General features: G+C 47.7%; 1 protein-coding gene across 1 annotated transcript in view; it reads right to left on the bottom strand.

Annotated features, from left to right (window-relative positions):
• Window positions 1-4,933: 4,933 nt before the first annotated feature.
• Window positions 4,934-12,214, bottom strand: part of CC2D1A (coiled-coil and C2 domain containing 1A) — a 65,159-nt gene continuing 57,878 nt past the window's right edge. Inside the window, exons 26-30 of the mRNA XM_063119360.1 lie at window positions 11,547-11,613; window positions 9,616-9,742; window positions 9,310-9,386; window positions 9,054-9,101; window positions 4,934-7,191 (exon numbers count right to left, since the gene is read on the bottom strand). Coding sequence (XP_062975430.1) covers window positions 7,171-7,191; window positions 9,054-9,101; window positions 9,310-9,386; window positions 9,616-9,742; window positions 11,547-11,613 — 340 coding nt within the window. The 3' untranslated portion in view covers window positions 4,934-7,170. The remainder of the gene's footprint in view (window positions 7,192-9,053; window positions 9,102-9,309; window positions 9,387-9,615; window positions 9,743-11,546; window positions 11,614-12,214) is intronic.

Below are 12,214 nucleotides of genomic sequence, written 5' to 3'. Positions count from 1 at the left end.
AAGGGGAAGAGAATGCACCAAACAGGCACAGGGTAGAGTAAAACTAACAGTATAAAAGTAAGATCAAAATCAAGTTCTAAAAGCTTTATAAAAAAGAAAAGTTTTTAGCTGAGCTTTAAAAACCGTGATTGAATTTGAAGTTCGCAAATGTTCTGGAAGAGCGTTCCAGGCGTAAGGGGCAGCGGTAGAAAATGGAGGAAGCCAAGCAAGGGAAGGAGACCCTTGGGCAGGTGAGAAACATGGCATCAGAGGAGCGAAGAGCACGAGCGGGGCAATAGTGTGAGATGAGAGAGGAAAGATAGGAAGGAGCTAGACTGTGAAAAGCTTTGTAGGTTAACAGGAGAAGTTTATATTGGACTCTGAGGTGAATTGGAAGCCAATGAAGAGATTTCAGAAGTGGAGTTACATGGTCAGAGCGGCGAGCCAAGAAGATGATCTTAGCAGCAGAGTGGTGAACAGAAACCAACGAACTGATGTGAGAAGAAGGAAGGCCAGTGAGAAGGTTGCAGTAGTCCAACCGAGACATAGTGTTATTAGAGCGAAGGGTGCGAGCAGGACAGTATGGTGATTATGGCATCATTTTAAAATATCTCTGCAGGAAACTAAGTTCCTACATCCTGTCTTGCTTTTCCCATTTCTGTTCCGGACAGTCAGAGCCTTTTCTTTCTTTATAGGTGTACCCCCTATAGAGATAGGGAGGAGCCAGACCACAACAAGCTTTAAGCGTCAAATGGAGAAGCTTGTATTGAATTCTGTAGGAGATAGGGAGCCAGTGAAGGGATTTTAGAAGCGGGGTGCCGTGATCAAAACGACGAGCCAGAAAAATCATCTTAGCCGCAGAATGATGAATGGAAACCAATGGGGAAAGATGAGAAGAAAGAAGACCGGTCAACCAGCTGCTAACTTAACCGGATACTTGACAGGACATGATGGCTGACATGGAGCAGTCTATTCTGGGCGGCCGTGGAGTTCCAGTGTGTTTGTGAGAGGGAGATTATGGCATCATTTTAAAAGATCTCTGCAGGAAACTAAGTTCCTACATCCTGTCTTGCTTTTCCCATTTCTGTTCCGGCCAGTCAGAGCCTTTTCTTTTTTTCTTTCTTTTTTTGAAGGAAGGGGGTACACTTAGTCAGACTCTAAGGCTTGCCCATTTCCATGCTGCCAACAGGGATCTGGTGCAGCCTTCCCCAATCTGGTGCCTTCCAGCTGTGTTGAACTACAGCCCCATCAGAACCAGCCAGCTTGGGCACCAGGTCCAGGAAGGCTGCTCCAGACGTTAGAGATCAGCGTTGTAGTTCTTGAACAATACCACGACTTTGCCCAACATTCTCATTGTTCATTTGCATGTTGAGTTATTCCAACAGATACCTCAGTTTCTATGAACTTGTTAGATCTACTAGCCTCTCCCTAGAGTGCAGATTGCTTTCTGAACGTATGGCCTGAGCCATTAGAAGCTGGTCTCTGTCGGGAAGCTAGCTCTAAAATAAGGGAATAGAACCCACAATTAGGGTGGCCGCTTGTAAACTACCAAAAAAGTGGACATGCATCACAAAGTAAGAGGCCCAAAGAGGATGCTGATTTGCATAAAATATGCATATATTAATTTATATGTATAGATTCAAATTTAGAAATCACTATATAAATAAAAATGTAAATGTTCGTTTGTTCCTAATCTAAAATCTCCGAAAGTTCTTCACCGATTGCTTTGAAATTTTGACACAACGTTGCATTCGAATACGCGCGTGTTTTTATGTAACTATATTATATATGGGGACAAAAGTGTGTCTTAGAATCGAAGAAATAGGGTATATAAAAGCCCAGAGGCCTCCTCCAAGCCACTTATGCAAATAGGAGAGAAGTCATTGTGACATCACCAACCAGTAGGCCAATCCACTGCCTCTGCCTTCTCTCCTATTTCTATTTGGCGCCATCTAGCAATGTTTCTCAGAACTGCGGCCTTCTATGGAAGTTCCAAGTTCTGAAGAAAGGTAACTGCCAGGTGATTCCTGCCTAGCAGAGGGGCCAAAACCCACTAACCTCCTCACCACACCTGTGACAGGTAAAAACATTCTTTTTTTGAAAAACTTCACCATCTGTTGGACGTAAAAGCAACACATGCTATACTACATATTGTACGATTCCATTTCAATGTTTCCAATTTTCTACGTTTCAATTGAAATATTTGGTTAGTTTTTTAAATTTTGCCTTTGTTTTTTAGTTCGTCTTTCTTCCTTTTTTAATGTTTTGCAATTTTATATGTTTTTGTTATAACTTTCTTTCTTCTTTTTCCGAAAGTTCTTCACCGATTGCTTTGAAATTTTGACACAACGTTGCATTCGAATACGCGCGTGTTTTTATATACCTATATTATATAGATGTCACACCTGTCACAGGTAAAAACATGCTTTTTTTGAAAAACAGCGCCATCTGTTGGACGTAAAAGCAACACATGCTTGTCAGACTGGAAGATACATAAGCAGCAATGAAGCTGTATGGCGAATTCTTTCATTTCCCATACATCAACGAAGTCCAGCTGTTGTTCACTTAGCAGTACATCTAGAAAATGGACAATGTGTTTATTTCACAGCTGCAAATGTGCAACAAATAGCCCTGAATCCACTGGCTACAACGTTAACTTCCTTCACGTTATGTCAAAATGACACGTTTGCGAAAACACTGCTGTATTCGGAAGTGCCTACGTATTACACATGGAATGCGAGTAGAAAATCATTTGAATGACGCAAACGAGGAGAGCGAGTCGACGGACAACATGGCATATTCAAAGAAACGACGATAGGCAGACTGTACACCGTGCATCCCAATCAAGATGAATGCTTCTTTCTTCGCATGCTGTTGGTAAATGTGCCCGGTCCAATGTCTTTCCAGCAATTGAGAATTGTCAACGGCATTACACATCCCACTTTCCGCAGTGCATGTCAAGCTCTGAATTTATTGGAGAATGACCGACACTGGGATGTATGCATTAATAACGCGTACAACACGTCACATCCAAATCAAATTCGTGCATTGTTTGCAATCATATTGACCGCCTGCTCTCCTTCATCTCCAACAGAGTTATGGGAGAAATATAAATCGCACATGGCTGAAGATATTTTCCATCGAATACGCAAGGAAAATTCAAATATGAACATGGATTTCACAGCAGAAATCTACAATGAAGCGTTGATAATGATTGAAGATTTGTGCTTAGAAATCGTGAACAAAGTTCTCAATCAATTGGAAATGCCATCACCGAATCGATCTGCTCCTGCTTCATTCGATGTAGAATTGCGTCGTGAACAAAATTACAACACGGGTGATCTTTTGTCGTATGTGCAATCAAATATTCCTAAGCTAACGCTTGAGCAAAATGGCATTTACGATCAAATAATGCAAACTGTCAATAACGGGGTTGGAGAAATCTTCTTCTTATATGCGCCAGGAGGAACTGGTAAAACGTTCCTAATTACATTGATTCTGGCAGCAATTCGATCCCAAAATGACATAGCCTTAGCTCTTGCGTCATCCGGTATAGGTGCACCATTGCTACCAGGTGGAAGAACTGCTCATTCCGCTTTGAAATTGCCATTGAACATGCAATTCATTGAAACTCCCATGTGCAACATTTCCAAAGCATCCGGCATGGGAAAAGTATTGCAGAAATGCAAATTTATTGTTTGGGATGAATGCACAATGGCGCACAAAAAATCGCTCGAGGCTCTTGATCGATCATTGCAAGATTTGCGTGGAAACATCAGACCATTTGGGAACGCATTAATATTGCTTGCAGGAGATTTCAGGCAAACATTACCTGTAATTCCTCGATCGACACCAGCGGACGAAATAAATGCTTGCCTGAAATACTCTACTTTGTGGCGACACATAAAGACGTTAAAATTAACTACAAATATGCATGTCCAGCTGCAAAACGATCGATCAGCTGAGATATTCTCACGCTGGGGTGGGGGGTGGCTCCACGTTCGGACTTCTGCCTGGAAGCTGCCCTCCCAGAGCCGGGAGGCCGCCGCCAGAAGAAGAAGAAAAAGCACGTGGCAAGCTCGACCCTGACCCAAGCCAGCCTCTGCCTTACTCCCGAGGAAAGGGCACCGGGTTGCCTCACCTCTCTCCTCAAACAGGCCGCGATGTCTGGGCAAGCGGGACTCCCTCTCCCTTCTCCCACAAAAGCTAGGGACTCCTGGACTCCTCGCAAGGCAAACTCTCCTGCTTCCCAATCCTGCGCACGTGGATCAACGGGACTTGCATCTGAGAAAGTGTTGCACCGGGAGGCACCAGTGCAGCCCGATCCACCTATGCCTCCTTACTCGGAAGCCTTATTCCCCTGAGTAAACATGTGGAGGGAATCGGGACGCCAGGCTGCATAGCAGGTTGCATTCGCATAGAAGTAAGTCCCGGTGAATTCCAGACGGCTCGGTCCCAAATCAAAGTGAGCCAGTCCCAGCTCTCCACTCCGTGCACACGTTCAGACTTCCGCGCAATTTGAGGGGGGGTGCAAGTAGCTCACCTTGCCTAGGGTGCAAAATAGTCTGGCACCGGCCCTGGCCCAGAGAGCTTCGGCTATTGGGTGGTATAAAAATGTAATAAATAAAATAAGTAACAAAGCTGCCCACACGGCTTTCCAGATTTCAGGGCCCCATTGACACAAATGAAGGCTTGCTTTCCGTGCCTCTCCCTCTTCTGGGCCACCCTTCTCTCTGCTCCGCACCACTTCACTTCCACCTGAAACTAATGCTAGATAAGAAGATGGAGCCGGTGCCGTTTGACAGCTTGTGCCTTTTTTGTAGAAGCCGGGAAGCGAGCAAGCAAGCGAGAGGCTTTACTTTAAAGTGATAAGGCAAAGGGGATCACTTACAAGATTCCACAAGAACGACGTCTGATCGCGGTGCTGACCCATGAACACAATACAGAAGAAAAGTAGGTTTTCACAAGGGTTTATTATTGGTGCAAGATTCCAGTACGGGTCGTACAGAACTTTTTAAAACCTCCCCACCCTTCTAAAAACTATATATTTATGTCACTGTAAGCATAAAATAAAGCCGTAACACGGATTTGTGGCCTCTGCTTTTAACAGTGGGCTTTTAAGGCCTCTAGCTGAGCAACAACCTCAGAGACAGGCACTTGTATAAAAAATCAGAATTCCCTAATACCCAGCGGGGGTGGGGGGTGGGGATTGGGAAAATGGGGTCAGGGAAGAAAGGCTGTGTAGAACACTTGTTTCCCTTTTATCATCTCACTATCTAAGGACAGGAGGGGTTAAATTTTGGTTTTAAAAGGAATGTAGGTGTGGCAGGGAAGATGGTGCAGGATCTAACCCACAGTGCGTCACCTAATCCATCCTGAGCCAGCAACAATCCTGAGTTAATTTCTTATACTTAAAAATGTCTTTGAATCTAGTGCAGGAGGCAGGATGCGGCCATTACAAGGTCACATTTCCAGCCGCCAAAGGGGAGTGAATTCCCATAAGGACCACACTGATATGCCCCAGTGCCTACAGATAATGCACACCTACAGACTACAACAGCAACACCCTAACCCCACCCCTGGCAACCCTCAAGACCAGAGGGGCCTCTCGATAAGACGTGTGCTTCTCCATCTGGCATGCCAAGAAACTGCTGATTATCAGGCACCATCCCTCATTCAACAGGAACGGTGTCAGGAACAGCCTGGGACAGGAGGAGCCTGCAGAAACCCTGCGCCAAGTGATTGTAACCCACAAGTCATTGGTGCACCAAGCTGAGCTGATGCTCAATCAGTCTGGGCATCCACAAGCCATTTCTAGTGGAGGGAAGCCTGCCCTTAACCCAAGGGAAGGGACAACCTCCTTCCACTATTTTCTCTAATGGGAGAGGGAACTCTCAGCCCCATTGCTTGGGTCCTTTGGTCGCGCGGGGGGCGGAAGAGGCAGCAACTCCAAAATCAAGACCCAGCAGCCAGCCTGAATCACTGAGCTCATTACATGTTCTTCCCTGAAATGGGCTGTACGGATGATGGCAGAGGGGTCAGGGGCCTTTAAAGAAAGATGCCACCTTGCCAGGCCTCCTCCCATCACTGCAGGCCTCTGCAGGGGGGCCTGAGGCAGGTTCAGGAGCTGGGTCTTCCTGGGATCTAGAGCAAGCAAAACTTCACCGTTCAGCCTCCAAAGGGGTCTTCTTGGCCACTCAGAAGGGGATCTGAACAGTCAAAAGCAGTGAGTGGCTTAGTTCTCAAAGGAAGGAACACAAAAAATGGGCAAATAAGCAGAGCTCAGAGAGGTGCGTGCAAAGTGCCTGGTGCAAGGGAGGAGGTGGGGGCGGGGGTGCAGCAATGCAGGGAGTTCTGCACTGAATGCAAACTACAAGGGTTGGGGGGACGTGCTAGGATCACCTCTTTCTTGTTTTTAAAAGGTGCCAAATTCCTCAGTGACTCCACTTGGGACATGTCGGAAGCCGCGGGGCCTTCCGACCTCTGAGGCAGAGAAGCCAAGACACCGCAGGCAGATCTGCACGAAGCATTTAAAACAGTTTCAGGGCTGTAGGAGTCACACTCTCTAGACCAAGGGATTTTGGAAACTGTAGTTTCAACGAGGGTCTAGCTCAAGGATGGGGAATGTGTGACCCTCCAACTGTTGGGACTGCAGCTCCCATCATCCCTCAGCACTAGCTGGGACTGATGGAAGTTGAGGCCAGCATTATCTGGAGTGCCACCTATTCTCCCATCCCTGGCCTCAGCAGGCTCAGAAATCTCTCATTTGCAGGATACTAAGGGGGAGAAGCCACTGGAGTGAAGCCCATTTCGACTTGAAATGGGGATGTACCTGGTAGTTGCAGGTAGAACAGAAAGAGAGAGAGGGGGATTATTTCTCTTCTCTCCCAAGACCCAGCAGCCTGGCCCTGCAGAGGAATCGCTCAGGGTCTCCCTAGGAGCCTGGAGAGGCCAGGCTGAGCCAGAGCACCAAGGCAAGTATCACGTAGATTGTCTCTCTTCACCTGGCAGCATCGCATGACTAAGGGAGTCGCCACCCATCCTTATTACATGGAGTGAAGACTAGAAAGAGCCCCGCTGCCAGGGCACAGCGTCACCTTGCAGCATTACGGCTCCACCCAGCCCAGCCCTTCACCCACCGCGGGGGCTTGGCCAGGGTGTCCAAGAGCTTTCACGCTGCCAGCCCTTCCTTCACTTGAGAGCCTTCTGCAGCTAGAAGAGAAAACATGGAGGGCAGTCAGTGCTTCTGTCACCACCGTCTCTTCGCAGGGAAAGGGAGAGCATAAGGGCGGCCTTCCCCGGCATGGTGCCTTCCAGATTTTGTGGACTTCAACTCCCATCAGCCCCAGCCGGTATGGCCAATGGCCAGGAATGCTGGGAGTTGTCTTCCAAAACATATGGAGGGAACTATGTTGGGGAAGGCTGGCACAAACAGTTTTCATGACGTGCCCTATGATCAGATTTTCATAAAAAGGGGAAACAAAATCACAAACACCAAATAAACACTTTTTTAAAAAAAAATCCCAATAAAGCAGCAGAGCTCAAAGCAGCCTAAGAAAACATCAGCAAAACTAAATTCAAACTAAAGCCCTGGGGAAATAGAAATGTCTTTTGCTGGGGGGACAAAAGGCTATTATTGGGGTGCTAGACAAACCACTTTGGGGGCAGCATTCTGCAATTGGGGCGACACCACGGCAAAGGCCACCCCCCTGGCAGCCACTTGCCTTATCTCTGACAGCAGGGGGCACCCACAGAAGATCTCAAATGTCCGGGTAGGAACACGTGGAGACAGGCAGTGCCTTAAACAAGCTGGTCCTACTTTCCAGGTCAAAACCAGCCCTTTGAACTGGGCATATGCCCCACATTCCTTAATGCTGGGTAGAGCTGAGCAACACACTGAACAATGAGGATCTCTACCCCACCCACCAGACACCCCCAACCTAGTGCCCTCCAGATGCGTTGCACTGCGACCCCCCAATGGCCATCCTGGCAGGGCAGGATGGGAGTTGCAGGCCAACACATCTGGAGGGCACCAGCTTGGAGTGGCTGCTCTGCACCTATGGAGAGAGAGAGAGAAATGCCAGAGGCTCCCACTTTGCATTGAAGCCCTCCCAGCTGCCCTTAATAAAAATATACATTTCTAAAATAAAAATTGAGAAGAGGAGGGCATCTCAGTGAGCACCAGTACCTGGGGGGGGGGGGCACATTGCCACCCATGAGCACCTGACATAAAACTCTTCTCATAGAATCATAGAATAGTAGAGTTGGAAGGGGCCTACAAGGCCATCAAGTCCAACCCCCTGCTCAATGCAGGAATCCACCCTAAAGCATCCCTGACAGATGGTTGTCCAGCTGCCTCTTGAAGGCCTCTAGTGTGGGAGAGCCCACAATCTCCCTAGGGAACTGGTTCCATTGTCGTACTGCTCTAACAGGAAGTTTTTCCTGATGTCCAGCTGGAATCTGGCTTCCTGTAACTTGAGCCTGTTATTCCATGTCCTGCACTCTGGGAGGATGGAGAAGAGATCCTGGCCCTCCTCTGTGTGACAACCTTTTAAGTATTTGAAGAGTGCTATCATGTCTCCCCTCAATCTTCTCTTCTCCAGGCTAAAAATGCCCAGTTCTTTCAGTCTCTCTTCATAGGGCTTTGTTTCCAGACCCCTGATCATCCTGGTTGCCCTCCTCTGAACACGCTCCAGCTTGTCTGCATCCTTCTTGAATTGTGGAGCCCAGAACTGGACGCAATACTCTAGATGAGGAACCAGTACCTCACGTGATTTGGAAGCTACACTTCTATTAATGCAGCCCCAAATAGCATTGGCCTTTCTTGCAGCCATATCGCACTGTTGGCTCCTACTCAGCTTGCAATCTACAACAATTCCAAGATCCTTCTTGTTTGTAGTATTGCAGCATTTTGAGAAAGCCGTCTCTCAGTCACCCCCACAAAAGGCAGAAGGGTACCAAGGAAGGCAAAAGGGAACCAAGGAAGTGCTTGGCCTCAATCAACGATTATACTTGGAGGGAGGGGGGAAGAGAACAGTAGAAACAAACCCCCCTTCCTCACAGGAGACACTCACCTCCCTCTCAACCAGATTGCGCTTGTAAAGGGCATCCTTGGCCGCTTCCTGCCGAAGAATACAAATAAATATAAGCGGTGGGTGTTGAAGTAGACACCTGGGTTCAAATGTCACCTGACAAAGTGTAATCCCTTTGGCTCCTTTAAGCAGGCAAGCGTTGGTGCCACAGAAACGCTGCAATGATGGAGCTGAAAGGAATTTCCCTCCCGCTATGTAAGATTTAGGGTGGGGGTGGAGAAACAGGCTGAAATCGTACCCGCTTTCCTTCACTGCCAAGGCGCCGTGCCGCTTCTGTGTACCACTGCTGATACCGCTCCAACTGGGTGACGTACTCTGTGGAGTGAAGACCAGACACCGTTGGGGGAACAGCCTGAGCGGCTCCTCCTCACCCTCCTTTGCCTTAAGCGGGAGTCCAATGCCCATCAGGCTGGCTGGGCCTTATGGGACTTATTCAACGGGAGGGGGGCTGGGCGGGAGGGGGGAGTGTTCCATTTGCCCAGCCACAGGGAATGGAGTCCTCCCGGAATGAAGCCTTCATGGGGAGGCTTTCCCATCTGTGTACCTTTCCAGACCGCAGGGCCTCCTTGCTGAAGCTCAGACTTTTGCCACTGGATCATCCGTATGACATTCTGGTGCTGCTCCGCTAGATCATTGGGAAATCTCTGGCCAGTTTCCTTGTACGCCATCATCTGCCACCAAAAGAAGGAGGAAGAGGTTTGTATATCCCCAAGGTAAGGCCAAGAGAGCCCCCAGGTGTGAGGAGCAGACATTCTGGGACCAAGTGCCGGACGTCTGACTGGATGGCAAGCGCACACTTCAGCACAGGGAATGCCTGCTTTTCCAGCACTAGAGCATCTGTGGATAATTCACCTGAACAGGTGGCTGAGAGAAAGACAGAGATGCAGGCACTGATAAGTTGCTAGTCCACTTGAGTGCTCTGGCCCTAAAACTTAAAGGACGGGCAGGCCTGACCACATGTCTTTGTGCCCCCTTCCTTTTCGTTCGGTCCAGCAAGGAGTCTACAGGCCTCAGAAAGGGCAGGCAAGCTTCTTCCACAGAATTAAACTAAAAGCCAGATACATTTTCCCCCCTAATTGTTAAAATAAAAAGGTACAACAGAGGAAGTGGATGGGTTCCTTTTCTCTGTACAAAGAACTCGTAAGACGATTTCCCCAACGTAATTGCAACTTCTAGTCTCAGGTGTTTTAAATATGTTACGGTATTTTAAACATGTGTGTGTTTTAATAATTTCTCTGCCTTCACCATAATGATTTAATGATTGTGTTTTTACTGTCTTAATTATATTATTCTGTGACCGTATAATAAATGATGATGATGAAGATAGTTTGTAAAGGAGAGGCAGACAAAAACAGCTTGGAATGGGGTGGGCAGAAGGTAGAACTGGGTCTAAAGATAGAGCTCTGGGTGATGGGCAGTAGATCAGCAAAGATTTCTAGACTCTGTTGTAGCAGCAACAAAATGACTCCCTTCCTGCCCTAAATTATGCAAAGTAACTAGGAGCGGATTTTGTGTATGTGTAAAGAGTGTCAGCAGAACTGTTCTGATACTCAAAACAAATTCCTGGGCTCAGAATTCTTTAATTCTAACTGCAGGTCTTTTGGTTCCAAATGGTGGCTCTCAGGATTCGAGTAACAAAGTAGATCCCACAAGCCTAAAATCTGCCCACCTCTGGCCTACAGACAGCAAAATTTCAGTGGGTTGCTTTTCTTTTGCTACCCCACTCAGACAGGAATGCCAAACAGAGACCAAAAGTAGGATGTCTTAGGACAATCCTTTGTGTCAGGTCATTTGAAAATATGTCACATGTTCCCTGGGAAATTGTTTTGTTCAGAGCTTGGGAGTTTCATGATTATATGAAGGGTAATTTCTTGGGTACTCATGAACACCTGCTCCATAGGTTTTGGGCAGCTGCTGTTGATTATTTGGGGAATTTGCCCTAGAACACTTCAATTTACTTCAATTGACTACAGTAACACCAACTTACACCGGTTTTACACCATGACCATTGATATGATATGCTGCCCTCCCCAAGCAAGCAACCATGGCAATTTTGTGACAGTGCTGCTAAGACCTTCCGTCTGAGTTTCCTGCTGCCCTCTTGACCATTAAACCAGCTTTAGTTTTTGCAATATAGGCATGCCTAGATACACACACACCACACATACACACACCCCTTGAAAATGCCCCCCATGCTAATAATAGCTTGTTAAAGCCTAAATGCATTAAAATGCTTTGCTTAAAGCATGGATGCTTTTAAAACGCCTTGCTTAAAGTCTGAATGCAGTGTGGTTTGGGGGAGCAGGGGAAATAGTTTATCTCTTATCTAGGGGGAAGGGGTGCGGCCTGGGTAAGTCGCTGGTGGACTGGATGGGGACACCCACACCCACACCCACAGGCTGGAGGTTCCCCATCCCTGATGTTATTACAGTAACTTCCATTGCAACAATGGCCACCCAGAATTGCATCACTGACCTTTTTCTCCAGCCTCTCCTTGTCAAAAGCCAGAACGCTGAAGCTGTGCAGAGTGCAAACAGGTTTGCTGAAGGGAAAAGAAAATGTGGCAGGGTGAACGTGAGAGGAGGCCTGCAACGGGCGCACGGCACAGAGGCAATTTCTTCAACCCTTGAAGAAACATGCACCCCTTCCGGGGGCAGGAAGTGGTCCAGGACAGCACCCACCCACCCACACACACCTTTCAAAAAGCCAGCGCTTGCCAATTGTGAACCCAAGCAGCTAGCTGAGTTGGCTCCGGTCAAGGGCAAAGGGCGGAACCCTAGGTGCAATGACATGAAGGCGGCAGGTCCCCTCTGTGGCAAGTACCCAGGTCAGAAGCAGCAGCCCCCGAGTTCTCTTGCGTGGGGCCCAGAGCCCAAGAGACAGAATTTCTGTCTGAGATCACTCGGCTGTTTGGATTCAAGAGCTGCTGTGGGGTTTGTGTAGAGAGAAGGAGCAGTCAGGCGCTGGGCTGCTGCATGACCGTCACGTGGCTTTTCACATCACTTTTGCTTAGCCCTGTTGGCACACAAAAGGCTAATTTCTCACTCCACTCATAGGCCACAATGTGGGTTTTAAAAGTCCACAAGGCAGTAGGAGGAGTGGGGATCAAGTATCCAGAGCAGCAAGGATCCAGAGGGTGAGCT

This window comes from Elgaria multicarinata, chromosome 3 (assembly GCF_023053635.1).
Source record: "Elgaria multicarinata webbii isolate HBS135686 ecotype San Diego chromosome 3, rElgMul1.1.pri, whole genome shotgun sequence".
Taxonomy (NCBI): domain Eukaryota; kingdom Metazoa; phylum Chordata; class Lepidosauria; order Squamata; family Anguidae; genus Elgaria; species Elgaria multicarinata.
Note: the sequence above shows the minus strand (reverse complement) of the source record. Positions and strands in the feature narration are given on the sequence as shown.